At 44.0% G+C, this 21586-nt stretch overlaps 1 protein-coding gene across 8 annotated transcripts in view; it reads right to left on the bottom strand.

Moving 5' to 3' along the window:
• Positions 1 to 21586, bottom strand: part of KIAA0753 (KIAA0753 ortholog) — a 62856-nt gene that overhangs the window by 5213 nt on the left and 36057 nt on the right. For 4 of the 8 annotated variants that reach the window (XM_045824527.1, XM_045824528.1, XM_045824526.1 and 1 more), the window contains 10 exons: positions 21406 to 21572; positions 19811 to 19930; positions 17978 to 18067; positions 16641 to 16719; positions 15532 to 15615; positions 12194 to 12370; positions 10469 to 10550; positions 10187 to 10360; positions 4414 to 4534; positions 3753 to 3974 (listed from right to left, as the gene is read on the bottom strand). In XM_045824527.1, the coding sequence (XP_045680483.1) occupies positions 3753 to 3974; positions 4414 to 4534; positions 10187 to 10360; positions 10469 to 10550; positions 12194 to 12370; positions 15532 to 15615; positions 16641 to 16719; positions 17978 to 18067; positions 19811 to 19930; positions 21406 to 21572 (1316 nt within the window). Of the gene's footprint in view, positions 1 to 3752; positions 3975 to 4413; positions 4535 to 10186; positions 10361 to 10468; positions 10551 to 12193; positions 12371 to 12611; positions 12771 to 15531; positions 15616 to 16640; positions 16720 to 17977; positions 18068 to 19810; positions 19931 to 21405; positions 21573 to 21586 lie in introns of those variants that run through there. The other 4 variants (XM_045824530.1, XM_045824529.1, XM_045824533.1 and 1 more) reach the window with 4 other exon arrangements.

The raw sequence follows: 21586 nt of genomic DNA, 5'->3' as shown, positions 1-21586 counted from the left end.
GCACATGCCCCGTTGTAACTCTCTGGGGCTCTTCACATGTTTTCCTTGCACAGGAATGTCTGAAGTCCCTTTTCAAAGTGATGCGCCATGGTGAGCTCTGTTCTGTCTGCTTATTCATGTATTTATTCCCTCACTGACTTGCAGTGGACAGTGATGAACTCTTCCAATCTAGAGACCAACAATCTTCTGGAAAAATTTCTTAGTGTTTCTTTGGTAACTGCCTATTCCCCATCCCTCCATTTTCCCTGTTCTCACACTCTGGAACTCCTATTATTTAGATGTCAGACAGTATAAACCGAAACTGTAGGCCTAAAGCCCAGTTCCAAAGCCGATGGTGTCTGGGAGCAGCACCTTCAGGAGGTGAAGAGGGCATGAATGGGATCAGTGCCCTTAGAAAAGAGACCGAGAAAGCGTCTCTCTCTCTCTCTCTCTGACACGTGAGAGCACAAAAACATCTGTCTGCAGAACACGACACAGGCCCCTGATCTCCCAGCCTTCGAACTGCAGGGAGCGGGTGTCCTTTAAGCCGCCCAGCCTAGGGTGTTTGTTACGGCAGCCTGAGCTAAGACACTGGATCTCTTAGAATAATCCTCTAATTTTTAAAATCTTTTCTTCAGTATTACCTATCCTTGCTTGTTTTTTTTTTAAATTCTACTTCCTGAGATCTCTTTTTCTCTAAACTCTTCTAGTAAATTTATTTCAGCCATATTTTAATTTCTAAGAACTCTTGTTTTATTCTTTGAAAGTTCATTTTTACAATATCCCGTTATTGCTTCCTGATGTAATAAATTCACATAGTTCTCTGAGAATATTAATTTTAACTTGTTTTTAATGTTTTATTCTCTTCCTGCATTGTCTGGGCTTCCTCTGAGATCTTTTCACCTGTGTAAGAGGCTCCGCGTCTCCCAGGGCTTTCACCAAACGCCTGGTCGCCTGCCCTATCTGCTCTGCTCCAGGAGGAGAGTGTCGGCCGAGCCCCGTGTTCCGACTTCACTGTACCTGTGCCTTACAGGCGGTTGCTGCTTCTCATCCCTCAGTTTTACAAGGTTCTGCATAAATCAGCGTGGCTCTTGGTTTCCCCGCATCAGGCACTTGTCTCTCTGGTCTGCAAAGTCGTTTGCTATTTATTTGCCTACCTGTTTAATGGCTTCCAAAATTTTATTATTATTTCTTGTTTGCTGTCATTTATAGGTTCATGCCTTTTATTTATTCTTTTAGTGACATACAGTTGGGGAAAGACAAAGGAGATAAAGATAAATATATATGTTCAATTTGTCTTTTTCAACCAGAAGTCTCTTGATTTGTTTTTCAAACCAGGAGTCCTTAATTTTGCTTTTATCGAAAGCATCACCTTAAGTTTTTCTTTTCACAACCACTCTTTTATTTACATCCAGTTTATAGCATTTTCTCCCCTCACTCACTGAAACAGTGCTTTTCTTAAGATGTAAAGAGAAATGGAGGCATTATAGAAAAAAAGCATCTAAGTTCTCCCTCACACAAAATGCTATGAAGTGAAATCAACTGTTTCAGGATTTTTCAAGATGTGATCAACACAGCTCTCGTCTGTAACACTCCAATCAGAAACGAGAATGAGAGACATCCAAAATAGCTAGAGAATTCAGATGCACTGCCAGGCGAGGGCCAAAGCAGAGCAGAGAACATCTGTAACAGTCCAGGCATATTTTAACAGCTCTGCCCTCTACACTTCAACCTATTATTCTTCATACGCAGAGAGAGCTTTCCCTCCATCAACAAAACAACTACGAACACAGTGTACCACTTACGGAGTGGTGACAACACACAAGGAACGAACACTCTATCCCTCCTGACATGTCCCAGTTGGCCTGACCACCCAGACAGGTGCGGGGACAGCGAGCGGCGTCCTGCAGGACCGCGTGTTCACACACAGAAGCAAGCCTCGCTCCCCTACGCTCCTCCCCCACAAAGGAAAGGTGCATCTCTTTGAAGGCTACTCCACTTCCAAAGAGAAGTTTTAGGACTTCAGGTTAAGCCTGAGGGATTAAATATAAGTGGTTATCTCCAATCCCACCCAGAACTCCACTAAAATTAAAGGAAACAGACCAACAAGTACATGAATCTACAAGGAGAAAAATAAGACAATGGTAGATGAGAAATGTCCAGGATTTTCAGAAAGTAAAGTGCACACAGAAGAATCATAGCTGCTTCAGCAGCACAGAGAGGTCCAAAGGAAGCTGGAACCTAGGAGTCTGTCAAGGGAGAAGCCGAGGAAAGCAAGCTGATGTGTCTCACAAAATTTGGGACGCAAGAGCGCCTGAGCATCCCGAAGGTGGGGTGAGGTCTGGGTAGAAAACGAGGGCACAGGCTGAACATCTGCAGAACGAGCAGCGAGATGGATAGGTCTCCACCCCTGCTCCTGGCAGCTAAGTGACAACTGCTTCTTCACCCCCACAAATGAAGGGAGGTGTATATTCTTTGTAAAAAATAAACCCGTAATTTTAAACTCAGCCAAATCATCCATCAAATATGAAGACAGAATAAAGATACTTTGCAATACGTAAATCTCAAAAAATTTCCTCCAATACACAAAACAGGATATGCTCCATCAAAATCAGAGTGAATCAAGAAAGAGGAAGGTGAGGACAGCAGAAAACAAAGACTCTGACATGGGAGGGAAGCCATCTAAGACCCAGGGCGGGGAAGAAGGGGGTCCCAGAGTGAGAGCTGAGGCAGATGCGGCAAGCTGCCCAGCCAGGCAGGTGCGGGGGGGAAAGAGGGTCTCACGGAGAGGAGTGGGGGTTGGGGGTGAGAGACAGAGGCAAAACTGCACTGAGATGCTGGCTAGTGTGTGGGCAAAATTAGTAACTATGAAAGAATAAGCAAATAAAAAGAGGTAATCATTAACTCCTGGGATATGTTTAAAACTTGGTTGAGAGAAAAATGGAATCACAGTATACAATATGGCTCAATGATGAAAAAAGTAGTTGCATGTTTATAATAAAGTGATGCCCACGAGGAATTTAAACTTGGGCCCAATATAAAACGAATTTATACCTTCCCTTTTTTTTTTAAAGAGAGAGGGGAATGGAGGGAGAGAGGCATTGATCCATTGCCTCTCTTACCCAACCAGGCAGAAACTGAACCTGCGACCCAGGCATGTGTCCTGACTGGGAATCAAACTGGCGACTTTTTGCTTTGTGGGGATCCCCTTCCCCCAACCAACTGAGCTGCACCAGTTGGGGCTACACACATGCTTCAATGAACTACTTACATAAAAAGGTTGCCCATTCTTCCAAAAGTTAGTAGCAGCAAGACTGTGTTTCGGGACCGCACAAACAGCCTTGCCCAGGGGAGGGGACCCTCGGCAGGAGCGGGGCTGAACAAAGCCTGGCCAAGTCCACAGGCCCACTCCTGTGTGCAAGTCTGTCCTGGCTGTGGAGCTGTCACAGTCACAACTTCATCTGACCCCACACAATCCGGTGTCCTCTGACGGACGCAGCCCTCACTACAAGCAACAGGACATCCTCCCTGACTTGCACAGCGTGTCTCTGCTGAGGAGGGGGTGCCGGACGTCCCTCTGGGTGCCAGCACCCAGGCTGTTTTACAGTCTCTTCTGGCTGAAGAAAGGCTGTCAGCAGAGAAACCTGGCCACAGGCCGAGAGCAACCACCGGAACTCCAAGGCCTGACAGCACGGCGCGAGGCCTTGGCCAGGCCGCCCTCTGGGAACACTTGGCGCTTGTTCCTACTCAGAGGCACAGGACATTTCACTGACCTTTCGGCAATCAGCCACGGATTGAAGGAGCCCACAGCCTCGTGAGAGACCATCCGGAGGTACCGCTCGTACCGGCTGCAGTAGTCCCCGATGCGGCGCCGCATACCAGCTGGGACAAAGAGTGCAGCTTGACCCTTTCTCGGTTCGGAATCTTCTGGAACGGCGACAAGGGGAGGCTCTCTTTTCTCCAGCTTCTCTGTTCCCACACTTTCATCCAGGGAACTAAGAGCAACAAAAATGACAACATTCAAAATCACCTGTAAGCAAGGTACTTGGTCCATTCACCCAACGGCTTGCTAACCGAAGGCTTACAAAACTCAGGCCATCAGCACTCGTTTCCCCATCTTGCTGGACTGACCCTCCACAGGGCAGGAGCTCCGTGGAGCTCACAGACGAAAGAATTCTGAATGCAAATCTTGCAGTAGTTATCAGTATAACCACAAGTGCCCATGTGATGCTTCCAACAATAAAAACCAGGCTCCTTAAGATGCTATACACTCCCTACCCACCTTATAAACATGCTGCTTTACTGAGCCATCCTGGCGTTTGGCAAGATCTTGCTCAAAAGAATTTCTCTGTCTTGTGCCAATTGAAAGAATATGAAACTCAACAGCATCAAAGGCAACAACTACAGTGAAATCAGAGTCTTGTGGCTCCTTACTTGCCATTCCAGGGCCTTTCTAACACGATGTTCACGTCTGAGTCTCTGCCGGCTGCCGTCTTTGTGATCCTGATTGGATGAGGAGAAAGGGGACTTGCACTGACTGCCGGGAATGTCTGGTCTAGAAAGGGAGGAGCACAACGTGACCGTCCACAAAGAGAAGCCAACGCACCTACCAGAGCTGTCCCGTGGCCCACAACCAGTGAGGAAGTCGCAGGCACACCTCTTAAGCACGATGGGTTTAGTCAGCGGTGCAATGAAAAAAGTTTCGGTTTTTCTTGAGAAGGTGAATTTAAAAGTTACAAAGACACAAGCCAATGATGTGTCACTTTTAAGAAATGAACTCCTTTTAAGCCTGCACTAGCTCTGAGGAAGCGTGTGTGAAGCCCCAGGCTGTGCAGGCTCCATTAGGATCCAGCCACCCATTCAAGGAATCATAAGCAGCTGAGTCTGTTTTTTAACCTTTAAATGGTTTGATTAGGGAGAAAGAAAAAAACCACTTACACCTGAACACTTAATTAGCTGATTTAATTTGTCGACGGGCATTGCTGGAGAATCTGCATGACGATAGTCAAAACATTAACTTATTAACTGTATCTTGCAGGCTTGACAGGTCTTTTGAGTTCCAGGTTATTTATAATTTTAAGTGCACTTCAAGTGTGGGAAGACTTGTCCTTCTCTTAGGCAAGGAGAATCTTTAAATCAAATAACTTTCTCTACTCATTTATATGCTTGTGATTTCTTACTGTTAGAAATACAACCTAAGTCAGTTTCTGTAAAAATATTGCTGAGTACAATCAATTTTCAACTGTTCACAGAAAGAGAGGATATACAGATTAGAACCTGCACAATTCAAAAATCACTTTAAATGGGGTTTTGTGAGGCAATTGAACATACCATCTGAACAACTAGAAACATAGGATTCTTACTAGGATTTCATGACTCTGGAACTGAAGTGTCCAAAAATTCATTTTAGTACCTAGTGCTCTAAAGGGCTTTTTTTTTTTCAATGTATACTTAGACTTTCTGCACTGTCACAGATGGTGACTAATCATTCAACTTGCCCTTGAAAAAAGAGAACACTGAGTCCTAGGTGAGACTATCTTTTGTGTGATGCACCCTAACATTGTGAGCAGTGGCCAAACCATCAGTGGAGCGAGCTGCCTTTCAGCACGCCCCTTTGCTCTGCTTCCATACAAAATGATGCTAAAATGCCCCCTGATTCACCCACGCCAGCCCATGCTAGGTGCAGTGGGAAATGCAAGTGGATATGACAAACTCTCTGGCCTCAAAGAATCTGTGGCCAAGCTCCTCACATACAGGATATGCCAGAAGTCTAGGGGAGTTCGCGGGCGAGGAAGGGAGCCAAGTTCCAGGACAGGAAAGCCAAGAAGAGCACTGCAGGCACAGAACACACAGGGTCACACGAGCCAGGCCCTGGAGAAGGGTTCTGGCTAGTGTTTTAAAGATGAAAATGGACTGGGATCAAGGTTGGGGGAAAGAGTGAACACTATGAGTGAAGAATACAGTGTTTGAAAGTCACAGAGAACAAGAAAGGAATGGATCAGTATTGTGTTTAGAAGGCTCAATCTTCTGGGAAAATTGGACACAGAGAACACTTTTTCTGAGACAATACCCGACACAGGATTTTAAAAGAAGTATCCGTGACACAGGCCACTGCTGTAAATCACCTATACCTACATTTCCTTTACATGCCTTAGTACTCCTCGTACTGAGATTTCTTCAGAGGTAATGTTTAACCGCACTTCACTCACCTCCTTTCACTGAGGAAGGGAATTACCGATAAGCCTGAGTCAAACAGAATTTGAGTAACACTTCCCAGCCAAAATTGTGATTGTAGCCTAGCAACTGCAGCCAAAATGCGTATGTATGAATTTTTACAAGTGGAAGAGAAAAGTGAAAGTCTTTCCCACAAATGGTATGAGACCAAACAGATATCCATTAAGGGGGAAAAAATGAGCTGTAACCTCTACTTCAAACCATAGGCAAACTTTTATTCAAGATGAATCACAGACCTACACATAAAAGCAAAAACCATAAAAGTCCCTAGGAGAAAACAAGAGACTCATTTCAAATTGGGAGTAGGCAAAGGTTTCTTAGATCAAAGAAAGCGAAAATGACCGGAGAAAAATTCGAAGTTCGACTTCATAAAAATTAAGTGTCTGCCGTAATGAAACACATTTGATAAAGATAATTAGGTGAGGGGAAACCGTGTGTGCGGACTGCCAAGTGGAGGCAGGGCTTCTGTTCAGGTGATGAAAATGTTCTGGAAGTAGATGGCAGTGATGTCTGCACAACTCCATAAATACACTAAAAATTCGCATACCACAGTACAGTGTACAAGGGGGAATTTTATGGTATGTGAATTATACCTTAATAAAGCGGTTACTTAAAAAGACGAAGTACTTAAAAAGCCTGGGGACAAAAAATGTGCACCCAGAATGCATGAAGAATTCCCACAACCCACACATTCTGAAGAGCCACACAGGAGCACTGGGGCTGCGGAGGGAACCGTAAGGAAGCGTGAGGACTGCAGGAAGTCCTGTGCTCATTCAATCCTTATGAAACACATGAGAACCCACAGCGGAGAGAAGAAACCCTCTGAGTGCAACAAACCGGGAAAGTCTTTCAATATTCCTTCACCTTAATAAAGATTTACTATGGCACATTGCAGAGAAGTCCATAAATGTAAGGAGTGTGGGAAAGCCCTCTGTAAGCCCTCAAAACATGCCGTACACACAAGGACCCACACTGCAGAGAGGCCCTGTAAGTGACAGGAATGCAGAAGAGGCTGCCCTAATAATCCAGGACTTAAAAGCCATCTAAAGCAGCACAGGTGAGAAAGGCCCTCAGAATGAAAGGAATGTGGAGAAAGCTTCCTTTTTCTCAAAACACCGAATGCATGAAAAGGCCATGTTGGCAGGGTGAGCTCAATAGGCCGATTCGACGTACAGGGAAGTCTTCCTTGAACTCTTACCTCACACAGAAATGGGAAAATTCACACCAGAAAGAAGGCCTGTGAAGATAAGGCCAGTGGAAAGCTTGTAACCTTCGTTCATCTCTAGTGGACATTTATTCTTACACGAGAGAGAAATCTTATGAATCTAAGGACAATGGAAAGCCTTCAGTGTTGTCTCAAACAAGAGTCCCTCTAAGAACCAACACCGCAGAGAAACCCTGGAGTAAGGACCGTGGGGAAGACCTCTTTAAATACTCGTATCCTTTTTCTCCCCTTTTAAAGGATTTTATTTATTTATTTATTTTAGACAGAGGAGAAGGAAGGGAGAAAGAAAGAGAGGAACATCACTGTGTGGCTGCTGACTGGGGATCTGGGCCCACAACCCAGGCATGTGCCCCGACTGGGAATCAAACTGGCGACCTTTTGGTTCGCAGGCCGGTGCTCAATCCACTGAGCCACACCAGCCAGGGCTAAACACTTGCATCTTAGGTTACACAGGAGACCACACCTGAGACACTAACAGATGTGAGAAGGCTTCAGTTCCAGCTCACGACTCAAGGGGCTCAAATGAGTGCATACTAGGAAACACCACGGCAGATGCCATGACTGGGCCAGTCCTGCCCCATCCTTCAGCTGGAACCCAAATTTATTACTTTCCAGTTTTTCCATTCTAATAAAACCCTGCAAAATGACAAATGTCCCTCTGCGTGCCCCTTCAGCTCTGCCACATGGATTCTGATACAGGGAGGCAGTAGCTTCGTCACGATTCTCTTACACACACGTGGTCTTGCCAACACAGAGCCCTTCTGAAACCACATGTAACTTAGATGTGGGTTAATGTACTCTCTCTATAACGCCATTTTTGTCATTTTTTTTCCTGCTGTCGTTCCTGGTCAGGATTTGACTGCTCTGTGGTCCAAGTGTGTGGTCTTCATGACGCCAACGGGGGTTCGTGTTCTGACTTTCATTTTGGCCTCAGTGTCTGGCTCCTGCCCACTGCCCAGCCACACCCATGCTTTTAGGCTTCTTTCTTCAGGTGCCACAGGCTCACTTTTCCAGATAGCACCATTTAATCTGCTTAGACGCATTTCCCAGTTCCTCTCCTCACTGAGGGTGGGACAGTGGAGAGCCCTGGCCAGGAGGACAGAACTTCTGGTGTGGACCCTGAACAGTGGTCAGGCTCCCTCTACTCTCGCTCCCTGTCGCTCTCCACAAACTGGACAACACTCCCTGAGTTTACATCAGTGACTTCAGGATCATTGGCATGAAGGTCCCGGTCCCAGTAACACAACCCTCAAAATGTGAGACTGTTCATTCCCCATTGGCATATTTGTGGGTGTCCACAGCTGCAACAGTCTGTACTTTTAAACTTATTAATGAAGCAAACACCCAGCTGGATTAACAAGGCATGTTAGGATAGATTTTTTTATAACTCAGTTAAATGCTAAATGATCAACCTAGTTTATGGCCAGTTTTAAAAAAATTGTCTCCTGTGTGTTTCAAAATACTGCATATTTCTTTGGTGTTAGGGGGGCTCAGGGTCCAGTATATGTCTGAATGGTTAAGCTTCTCGTGTGTTTTGTCATCTTCTATTGACAAGTTGTTGGACTCTTATTCTTTTACTGAGCAAGTTTATAATAAATATCCCACTCTACAAGTGGATTATAATAAATAAATAAATGAGTAGGCAGATAGGTAACTCATTAGAAAAATGTACAAAAGATCTGAATACTTCACAAGGGAAGATACATAAATGGCTAATAATCACTTGAAAATTTTCTAAACCTCACTACTGATCACAGAAATGAAATGCAGGCCACAATGAGATATCACTACACGCCCACCAGCATGGCTGTAATTAAAGGCTGACAACATCAAGGGTTAGTGAGGACATCCAGCAACAGAAACTCACTGTGGATGGGAGTGTAAAATGGTACAGCCACTTTGGGGAAAGGTTTGGCACATAGCCATCCCACAACCTGGCAAGTTTACTCTTAGGTGTTTATCCAAGAAAAATAAAAGTGTATGTCCATACAGACTATACATGAATATATTCATAGTAGATTTAGTTCTAATAACTCAAAACTAGAAACAACCACATGTAGATCCACAAGCAAATGGACAAACTAGATGTGGCACATGCATCGAAGGGAATACTACTCGGCAATGAAAAGGAATGTACTACTGATGTAAGTGTGGTAGGTGGAATAATGGCTTTGCAAGGTGTCCGCATTCCAATCACTGGAACCTGTGAATATTCTCCTCCATGGCAAGAAGAACTTTAAATTAAGAATCTTGAGATAGGGAGAGTATTCTAGATTATCAGGGTCCACCCTAAATGTAACCAAAGTGTCCTTCTAACAGGCAGTCCTGGGGAGATTTTCCCACAGGAGAGAAGGAGGTGTGACAACAGGAGCAGGCCTGGAGCAGTGCGGCCATGAGCCAAGGAATGCAGGCAGACTCAGGCGACGCCGACACCTTGATTTTAGCCCTTTAAGTCTCGATTCTGACTTCTGACCTCCAGACGTGTAAGAGAGTAAATCTGTGTTGTAAATCACTGAATCTGTGCTTTAACTGGTTACAAACTTAGCAATAGGAAACAAGTAACATAGATAAATCTATAAACCATCATGCTGAATGGAAGAAGTCTTAGACAAAGAATATACACAAGTATGATTCGATTTATATAAGATTCTAGAACAGGCAAAACTACAGTGGGGGAAAAAAGTGCAATTATCCATTTATCAAAACCCATGAAATGACACAGTTAATTTTATTATATGTAAATTTTACCTTGAAAGGAAAAGAGCCACAAATAATAAACTCTTGTTGCTGACGCATATGTTGCAACGTTCAGGGTGACATGCACTGATGTCCGCAACTCACTCTGAAACGCATGCAAAATGGGACCAGCTAATGGGTGGAGAGAGGATGGAGAAAGCCAATAAGGCAACACATTCACTGCATCTACAAGATGGACATATGAGTGTTCACTGTAGAATTCGCCCAACTTTTCTGTATGTTTGAAAATTTTCAGGATATAATGTTGGGGGAAAAAGTAAGGGGAACACTCACCATTTTTTCCTTCCTGCATCCACAGATGAGGATCAGTATATACAATTTTATTATATCTTTGGCGAACTGTCTCCTGGTATTTCTTAAAAAAAAAAAAGTGAATAAGTTAGTTTCATTACAAACCAGAGCTGATGAGAATGTCACAGTTCAGCAGATATATTTGATATTGACACATTGCCAGAAATGAGCATCTGCCAGACCAGGAAGTGGTTAGTTTATGAAGTGAGGTCTAAAATAAAATGAAGCAATTAATCTAATTAATCTAATCTAGACCAGAGTTTGCTGTGATGGTGGAAATATGTCCAATATAGTAACCACAAACGACTGACCACTTTGGCCACTTAAAAACATGAGTAGTGTGTTTAATATTAATTAATTTACATTTAAATAGCCACATTTAGCTACAAACTACCATATTGGACACTTTCGGTCTAGACAGTTTCCCCCAAGACTAGGAAACTGGTTGCAAGTCTATGATAAACTACACATCTTTAAATTTTCAAAAAGCAACAACAAAAAAATCATCTTTCCCGTAATGTTTCTATTTAGCAGCAAAGCTAAAATGAGATTTCACCACAGTGCAGTTCTGAAGAAAACAGCAGGATCTTAGAACAAGAGCGCATCCTAGCTCTGGGGGGAGTCTTTTTGAGACCTTAGCCACATCACTTACTTCCTCACTGTGTCTCAATTTCCTACTCTGAACAATGCTCCAGTTGTGTTGGGTAATGTCTGAGATTGAAAGTTCTGACAAAAGCACTCTAAAGGAGTACCGTGGAGGTGAAGGTAAACTTATCTGTGGTGTCAGGATCACGCACTAGCAGGTGGAAGAGGCAAATGAACAGCATGTACACGCTCAGGGATGGAGAAGCCCAGGGTCCTGGCGTTTTTTTGAATCACATATCAATGACATCAGGAGAAACTGACAATGATCACTTCCTGAGCTTGTGCCAGGCAGTCAGCTGCTACAGGCACAATGATACCCTACCTATTGGAGAGGGTAAGAGACCTTATCGAGACCTTACACTTGGTTGGCAGTTAAGCTAGGATTTACAAGGGGGACCTCAACCCCCACCCCCCGGAATTTCTTCATTAAAAACTGTGTACTTATTCTTACATGTTCAAACTTCAGTCACCTTTAAAGCACTCTCCATTTGATGCTATGCACCTATCGAGACACTTTTTCCACTGCTCAGAACAGCTTTTAAACTCATCTATTTTGATAGCTTTTACTGCTTCTGTCAGTTTTTGTTTCACCTCTTCCACATTGGCACGTTTCCCTTGGAGGACTTTTTTCATCCGGGGGAAAACAAACACGTTGCTCAAGGTTTGGGTGAATAGGAGGGTGGGCATGGTAGTCATGCCATTTTTGGTCAAACACTGCTGGACAATCAGCACAGTGTGGGCAGGTGCACTCCTAAATCACTCATCATGAAATGAGCAAACACATTCAGAGAGTCTTCAAAAAAAATTCACGGAAGCTGAAGGCAGCCCCTCACAAGAATGCCAGCTGGTACGCTGATACAGACGGGTCCCCAGAACACTCACCTACAGGGGCAAGACTTACTATAAGGGAGCCAGAGGATAATTCCAGTTTGGGGGGGGGTTCCCCCTCATAAAACCAGTGGTATGATCCTGAAGTCCTAAGCTACAGAAATGTGAGGAGGACCCACACTTAGCAGGGGACAGCCCCCAGTGGGCATGAGAGCCTGCAGCCCTAGAACTTACTTCCATTTCCTCCATTCGGAGCATCATGGTCTCCAGGTACGTGCTGTCGTCCAAGGTGGCTAAGGAGTCAGGCTCCAAGATCTTAGGACGAGCCCTAGCACAGAGCTCAGGAGTGGTATCTTCCAGCACGCCATCCAGCTGACAACTGTTGTTGGGTGCACCGTCAACAGAACTAGCCTGCGAAACGAGGGAGGGGGATAAAGAGGTCACACAAAAACAACAGAGGGACTTACAGAGAAGTGCTGATCACGAGCCAACTGCATGTGAGCCAACTGGTACAGTTTCTATGCTACATTAGCCCTCTCCTTATGTCAGTAAATACCAGAATCAGGAACATCAGCACACTTTTTACCACAGCCATTTAAACAGTGGTGTTAAACCAAGTGACACTAGTATTGTCTGTGTAAATTACCATTACCTGTTTTGCCAGCTGGTAAAGCAAGAATCTTCCTTGTGCCGTACTCGGAAGAATATCCAGTGTCTTACACATCACATATGCCAGAGGATGTATCTATTCTCTTTTGGCTCATGACATCACCAAAGTTCATGGTTCTTTTCTTTGCTTGAGACTTTCTACCTACAAGTGGGAAAGCTTGACCAGCCTTTCTTGAGCTTATATTCTTGACATTCACAAAGCACTTTATGATTTGCAAAGCATTTTTACATGAGTTGTATATTTTTATTCTAATATATGTCTATATATGACCCTGACACATGAGTCTATCTTGTGTGTCTATAATCCGCTCTGAAAGAGGCTTTGCAAAGAATGTCTGCTGGGGACATGTTACCACCAGGCTTTGGAATGAGACTTTCCTGGGATTAAATCCTGGGTCTACTCACTGATACATCTGCAATGGTGGGCAAGTTTACTGAACCTCTCTGGGCCTCAACCCTCTCATCTGCAACATGGAAACAATAATCTCATATATCAGACTTGTAAGGGATGTACCAGCACTTGTGTGCTGGGACACAGCACAGTGGCGGACACAAGTAAGACACTCAGTGAAGACGGCCACTGCCACAGCCAATTTTAAAAAACTTTTAACAGTTCACAGAAGAAATGGCACATGGTATTCTTGACATTCCATTTTACACATAAAAATATATGTATGTCAATTACCTAGACCAATATTATAGGTATAGCTGTTTCTAAATTTTTCTGTATTGGTTATTCAACTAATTTTTATTTCTTTAACTTTGGTTAAGATTGGTTGTTTCTTCATATCTTTATTGGCTGTCAAAAAAGACAAGGTCTAGCGTGCGGATACGGAAAGGTCACCAAAATAAGAAAGCAGCTAGCTGGGCACTGAACCAGCACATGGCACCCCTTTGCGGGGAGGTTTAACTTTGAATTGTTTGATTTGTAGCCATGTGCACATACAACTTTAAAGTTTAAAAAAGCTTGTACATTTGGGGAAAATATATAGTTCGTGTGCAAGTTCAGTTAATGGCAATGGCAGCAGCAACAGATGAATATGCTATACTGGTGCCCTTCCAGGAGCTTCGTTTTGGTGTCAGAGATCATCTTGTCTATGAGTAAATCTACTGAAAGTTGTATGTTACTTATGAAATGCAGCAGATATCCTCTCCATTTCAGAAATAAGACTTCTGAAAATTTGTGTCCAAGGTCCCACAGTCTTTTTTAAAGTTCATACAGCAAAATAAATTTTACTTCATCATGCCAACTGGAAAGAGCTTTTTTGGTTTGTCTTTGCTCAGTCATTTATAAACACCAGCTCTTGATGGTGCCGCCTCGGAAACTGCCTGCAACAGTCCCAATGCCCACCAGCAGCCCGGAGTGATAAATGCTGATAGAGTTACTTTTCTTTTTCAGTAAATTGTATTAAAGACCATTTAATGCCTACAGTGTAATCCTTACATAGAGGGCTGGTTATTCTTTTTTAAAATATATTTTTTTGATTATGCTACTATAGTTGTCCCATTTTTTTCCTCCCCCTTCCCCCACTCCGCCCTGCATCCCCCGCACCAGTATTACCCACCCTCCCACCCCCCCACCACTTCGCCTTAGTTCAGGACCACAGGTCCTACCACGTAAGTTCTTTGGCTTCTCCATTTCCCATACTATTCTTAGCCTCCCCGTCTATTTTGTACCTACCAATTATGCTTCTCATTCCCTGTACCTTTTCCCCTATTCCCATCCTCTCCCTCCCTGCTGATAACCCTCCATGCGATCTCCAGTTCTGTGATTCTGTTCCTGTTCTAGTTGTTTGCTTAGTTTGTTTTTTTGTTTCTTTGTTTTTTAGGTTCAGTTGTTGATAGTTATGAGTTTGTTGCCATGCTCACCTCACAGGCAGCACTTATAATCACTTCATTTTCTTTCTTATTAAATGCCATATGGAGTTGCCTTCTTAGATTAGATGTTAGCCTCGTTATTTTGCTGGGAGAGAAAAGTACCACTTGGTGGCTGTGCTGCACAAAACCCTAAGCCACAGCATACCCGAGTCGTAAGAGCTAAATGCAGGCTTTCCGTTTCCAGTTTTAGAAGCCTCACCTCACATGAGATTCTTTCACAAAATTTTGGTACAATAAACTTATAATCACAAAGATTATGAAAATATGCTGCAGCTAAAATACTGATTAATAATTATACTGGAGATATATTCTCAAAATCTATTCCCTTCTTCCTGCTCTTAAGGTCACTAGGCTGGGCAGAGCTTCATTCCAACTTCCCTCTAACTCTGGAACCTTCCCATGGGCTCTGAGCACATAAAGCAGTAACTTCTTTCCGCCTTCCACAAAGACTCGGTGGACGCAATCAGCACCTTCCACTCACAGCCCTGGGCAGGTAGGAACTCTATTCCCACAAGTCCTCCAGAGGCTGGACAACCACAAAATACATTGTTTTTTCCCCCTCAAATGTTATCATTTTTTCTTGGGCTACCTTTTGTCTCTGATAGGCCAATACTGGTCATTATTGGGCACTCTAAACACGCTGGCCTAACAGTAACTATTAGGCCCTAAGTATAAAGGAAATTAGGCCAGTAACGAGCAAAACTAGGCTGAATGAAAGGAAATGAGGACAGCCATCCTTCTGCTGAAGGCCACCAACATTCAGGGTTGCACAGTGCATCCACACACTGTCATCAGGAGGAGGGGAAAGGAGCCGCTAACAAAAACCTGTGGCCCTAGAGATTTCTGTGAGCTGTTTGCAAGGCAGATCTAACTCACAATGCTAAATACACACTGCAAGAATTAACGTGCCAAATGTGAAAAAGAACTTGCACTTTCTGAGTAGGATAATCTAGTGTTTGCAAAGTAATGTGTGCATCATTTTCCTTACAACCGGCAACACTGCTGCACAATAACACCACACATACCTGCTCTGCAGGCTGGGCTGTCGCTGGGCTTACTGACGGCCAATCCTTCAAATGAGTATCCGCTTCCAGAGAAGAATTGACTCTCTATTAAAACAGACAAGTGCGTTCATGAATTATACAAATTATAACCCGTATTAATACAAATGAATTCTGTAACAGAATAACTTTTGTGAGGAACCATTCATCAGCTTTAGCTACATTAGGCTTTCTGCAGTGATTAAAAGCACTCTGTCTTCATGAAAATAAATGCCATGTGTTCATCTTGGCCTTCTGCCCCCTTTCCTCCTTCAACTTTGTAAACATTGTCGGAGTAGCTGTGTGTTTTTATGCAATTACTCCACTTCTCTGTTCCACAATAAGGAGGTTGGACAATTTGGTCTGGAGGAGCCCTCTCAGTTCTATATTCCTGAGATTTCCACAGACTCTAAAAATAATTCAACATTTCTTCAACAACAGCTACAGAAACTCATGGCCTTTTCAGGGACCCGGAATGCCATTTGTCCCTTTAAGAGGATAATACTCTTCCATGGCCTCGTCTATCCACACAAACAGGCTGTTCCTATTTATAGATGCATCCACAGGGTCTGGCCATAACCTTCAGCTTCCTGCTTAGAGGATGGCACAACCTGCTGATGATGCTGTATTTAATCTCCTCTGCAAGAAAGTCCCAGTTTATGCACAGAAGTCGTGCTAACATCCCTCTCCTTTGGAAAAACAGAGCCAATCATTCCAAACCCCGAAGTGAAAGAGCACAGGATTCAAGTGGGGCAGTTAATTACACACACCACCACCGGTAGGTCTATTTGATTAAGAGTGGGAAGTGTGATCTGAACTCATCCCCCAAACTGAAGTCTCACCTCTCTACAAAGTGGGGCTTTTCTCTCTTCCTCTTGCCTTTGTCCCTAGCCCACCTCAACAGTGTGTGGTGGTCTGTGGGTGTCCACCAGGGGCCCTCACAGCGGTGCACCCACACCATGCAGCACAGTTCAGCACCGAGGGCCCAGCTGCCAGACACTCGGCCCTGCAGAGAGGGTCAGTGGGATCTCCGCAGTGGCAACTGTTTAATCTAGAACTTCCGAAAGGCAAGTAAATGAGACGAACTAGATCACCTGGGCCTTGACCAGCAGAGGCTTCAGACGCTCCAGGACTTCCTTCTCTACCTTGTCTGCTAACTGGGTGGCAGAAACACTATTTAGAAATAAAACAGAAAGTTAAAATCAAAAGCAAGAAAATATCCTATTTCGAATATTTATTCAACACCCCCCCGCAGGTGAAGGAAAAAAACAAATGATTATAAAGCCATAATGCTTCCCCAATTTTCATGCCATATGAGCCCCCCTCCAGGGATCATGTTAAAATGCAGATCTGCTTCGGCTGGTCTGACTGAGGCTTGAGATTCTGCATTTCCAACAAGCTCCCAGGTAGATGCAACACTGCTGGTCCTGGATCAAAACACCTGGAGAAGTACGTCAGGCTCTCGGTACATTTTAAAAGAGTAACGACCACCTTTAAATAACTAAAGAGGGTAGAAGACAAATAAAACTAACTGTGTTCCCTCCCCAAACTCCAAAGTACAGGGTTAAACACAAACCCACAAAGACAAGGAAAAAGTGGTGCCGGAGAGCAGAAAGCCAAAGGCAGTAACAACCAGGCTGACCTGAGAAAGCTAGATCCTTAGTCAGTGATGGGGAAAACTGAAAATCCACACCACTCACACCCCTGACTTACACCGGCACAAGGCTGGGAGTACCAGGTACGCTTAGGCCTGAAGGTGAGCTGGGAGGGGAAAGACAAGCATCATCAAAGGATGCTTGAGAAGTGAGACTCTCTCTAACTCTGTGAGAAGTCTGGCTACTCAATCTCTGGAAGGGTCTCTTGACTAAGGGATGCCAAACATAGCTGAGGCTATAGGTACCCCACCAAAAAGAGGGGTCATGTATGCATGCTGACTGCCAAGGGCTAAGACTCACAACCCTCCTCCCCGACTCAGCTCTTAGGATGCTGGCATCTAGATCCTTACCCTCCAGCTGGAAAGTCAGAAGACTCTTGTCTGAACAGCCTGACCTCCTCCTACCCCTCAAAAGGAGCAACCCAAAGACCAGCATGACGGTCCTTAGCAAAAGATCCACCCAGATGACACTAAAGCTCAAGTTCAATAACCCTTTCAGCATTAAGCCCAGAGAGTCTAGAGGATGGTACAAAACAGTCACTGCAACTCTCCTCCAAGCAGCCAGGTCTCAAAGCAGCCAGATGGGAGACCTGGTCTCCTACCTGGGCTCTAACGGAGGCTTCTTACATGATTTCAAAATCTTTTAAGCAGGCAGATAGCCAATAAACATAAAAAGTGTGACCACACCTTTAAACAAATTCAACTAGTTGTTAAAATAGCTAGATGATGGAGAACAGGCTTGCTTTATCTTTCTCTACCTCACAAATACCTATTTACCTCTGTTTTTGCGCTTTGTCCACTTCCTCAGCTTTTAATTCTTCAAGTTCCTTCAATCTTTTAGAAGTTTCTGCATCAAGCCAAGCAAGTCTAGCAGACAGGGCAAAAAGAGTTAGACCAGTTCCGCCTGGACCTGCAAGACGTGCACACCCCAGAAACAGGCAGGCACCAGGGCCCTCCAGAGTGCCAGGCCTGGCTCCACGAGGACTCAGGAGGCGACTCCATCTCCCTGGCCCCACAAGGCTCCCCAAGCAATGTTCCCAGTGAAAAGACCCTTCTGTGCTAAAGCTCTCCTAGCTGGTGAGCAGAGTAACAAAAAATGGCCCAATGAGTATTCTTTGGAAAACTAGCCATCACTAGACTTAGGGTTTCTTGTTTGACCACAAAATAAAGCTGCTGCAGTAGCTACAAGTTTAGACAAAGATATGGACCCTCAGGACAGCCTTACAGGCACAGTGAGGTCAGATACAGAGAGAAAGGGAAAGCTAACCCTGAACACCTTCACTGCGTACCGACGGGCTTTGGTTCTCTCAGTTCAGGATATGTAAACATCATCAAATTGTTTAATGGCCCATGTTCATTTTTACTTTCCCATAATTTCAAGAACACCTTCAGCCTAATAAATGCAAAGTTTAGACCTGTTTTCACTGCTGTCCTCTCAGGGGATGTTCTCACCTTTTCACCCCCTACTTAAGGCCTGTACTTTAGGTCTGTTCGTTAGGTCCTAGTTTATTTTTCATCTCTCTCCATGAAGCCTATGTTTTTGCAGCAAGAAGTATCCTGTCCCCTGTCTAAAATCTCTGTTCTTAACCCTTTAGTCTCTAGGGTCCACGTCACGCTCTGTCTGCAGCTACAGCTCACAGCAGGTCCTTCCTACTGGCCGTGGATAAGCTGGGATCTGTTTTGACCATTTTTAAGTCTCCAGAGCGCTCACAACTGTACCATATACAAAACAAGTGACTGGTACACAACTGGCACACTTACACTTTTTAAAAAATATTGTGATAATTGTGTATTTTATGTATGCATTTACAAATATTGTTAGACAAAATCCAAAGGTACCACCAAACTGCCAAAGAAGCCCACGGCATAAACAAGCTTAAAAACTCATTCAATAAGTGTGAAGTCCTTGCTCGAGCCCTCTCTTGTTAAAGCTTACTCATAATATTATGTTGTTCTGCTTTTTCTTCTTGTCTAATGCTCTTCTGTTAGTTCCACTCCTATTCTTGCTCCCTACTCTAGGGAGCTAACTCAAAGCTCAGCCCTTGACCCACAACTAAATTCTGTTTCATACTCACTCCCTTATAAACCTCACCTACCTGCATGACTAATTCAAACACTGCCTCAAAGATGACTCTAAAATGTACCTCTGCTAATCTTTTTTCCTCCAACTTCAATCTTAGATCTTAAAATACCTGCTGCTTAGCAACCAGAATAACATACCACCAGGGGCAGACTGCCTGGGTTCAAATCCCAGCTTTGGTCACTGACTAATAGTGTGCTCATGGGTCAATTACTTAACATCTTTTGCTCCAGGTGCTTCCTTTGAAATATGGGGGCGATAACAACAGTATCTACTTCACAGGGTTATAATGATTAAGAGAGTGAATATATGTAAAGCACTTGACACACACACATATAATTTTTGAATGAATAAAATAAGAAGGAATAGAAAAGAGGACCACTGTCTAAGCTGCATAGTTTGACAGAAAATGTTAATAATTTACATTTTAAATAACTAACTCTATACACAGGAAAGAAAAGAACGTTCAATTCAGAATCTATGCGAAAGGGGCCCTCACATTTTCAAAGATATGAAAACCCAGCACAAACCTAGTTGCTTCGTGCCCAATAGCACCTGTCACTTTACTTTCCTCTTGAGTACTTTCCTGCTGGACAGGCTGCTCTTTTGTGGCATCTTTGGGGCTAGATTTCACCTTTAGCCATGCAGCACTGCAAGAGATGGAAAAGTACATCTCTGTAATCATTCGCTCTACACCCAATGACTCACTGAAAGGTGCCAGCTCAGGGATGATGAAAGCACTAAACCAGTGTTCATCTCCAGCCCACGGGGCCCTAAAGTGGAAGCTGAATGTAAAGAAGAGGGAGATCCCTCCAGGATTTGGGCTTAGTGTTAAAGGAGAGAAGTTCTTCTTTTGTTTCATAGAAGCAATCACTAATTCAAATGGGAAAACAAAAGTCGATTACAGAATAATGGATAAACTTCAACAAAACCCTGTTATAATATACAGATTTGGGTCACTAATTACATTCCACGTTACAAAGCAACTCCGTACCTTTATCAGGCCTAACACAGCACCTTGAACCTGGAAGCCTCACCCACCACACACACACTCTAGCAGACAGTCCGCTGCATATCTGGTTGCAATATAAACTTCAGCTAATTGGTGCTTACCAACTGAATCCACGCCTCTACACTAGCATGTATAAAAATAGAGAATTCAGAGGAAATAAAAATGGAAAAGCCCATTATGAGAGCGGAAGACCTGTCATCAGTCCCAGCTCTGCTACATGAGCAAGCATTACATTCTCTAGACATTGTTTCTTCGACTTTAAATTATGAGTTGATGGGTAAAGCAAAACCATTTATTCAGAATCATCCAAAGTCATAAGGGGAATCCATTCTACCGGCTTCTTACCCTGTACCTGCCAGCCTCCCAAAGGCAGGCGCCGAGAGTCCCTTAACTTCTCCCTCGTCTGCTCCCCACACTACTGCTTTTTGCTGCCTTCCATTTACTGACCTTCTGGTCCTTCCCATTCAATTCCCCGAAGACTATTTCCTCCCAACTGGACCCCAATGCCCCTGGAGGTCAATACATTCTCTCTCGTTCTGCGGAATGGTGGCTCCTCGTTCTCCAGGTGCTATGAACGAGGGTGACACAGCAACAATGTCAGCTTACCCTAACTGTCCCCTGCAGTCAGAACAGTGTCTGAGATTTGTTTGGTTGTATAATTCATAATTAAATCAAATTAGAATTAGTTTAATATATTCACTTATTCAGCAAAGATTTACTGAGTGCCTACTAGGGTTTACTAAGTGTCAGACACTGTGCTCGGCATCGACACCCAGATGTAGGGAAGGCGCAGCTCCCGGCCTTAAATAACTAAAATCTACTGGGTGGAGAGTCAAGTGAGGAGGGCCTGCGGCCGGCCCTCCACACAAGGACACACGTCCACAAAGTGCTGGGTGGCCCGTGGAGGTTCCATCACCCATATGCAGGTAGGAAAAAGGAACCAACAACAGACTTTTAGATAAAAATTTCTTACGTATTACTCACCCTAATAAGCTTTTCTTCTTAGTGGGAACTAAGGCTGCTGCTTTGTTTGCTCTAAACAACAGGTCGCCTTTGACCTATACAGGAAAGGTAAAATGACATACCCAAAAGGTCCCTTGAATTTTGACATACCATTTAGGAGACGCTGGGGGGGACGTTGGGTTTGGAGGTATCCAGGGAGCTCTACTGTCTTTCACAGGCTGTTGGTTTATTTTTAATCTGGATGAAACTGTTGTCTGTTGCAACCTGCTTTTGCTGTGAGATTGGGCTGATCTACTTTTGCCAGCTTTGTGAAGTCCCTGTAAGAGATAAA

Source organism: Phyllostomus hastatus, unplaced genomic scaffold (genome assembly GCF_019186645.2).
Source record: "Phyllostomus hastatus isolate PE091 unplaced genomic scaffold, TTU_PhHast_1.1 phas_scaffold_55, whole genome shotgun sequence".
NCBI classification, from domain to species: Eukaryota; Metazoa; Chordata; class Mammalia; order Chiroptera; family Phyllostomidae; genus Phyllostomus; species Phyllostomus hastatus.
This window is presented reverse-complemented; position numbering and strand designations above follow the sequence as displayed.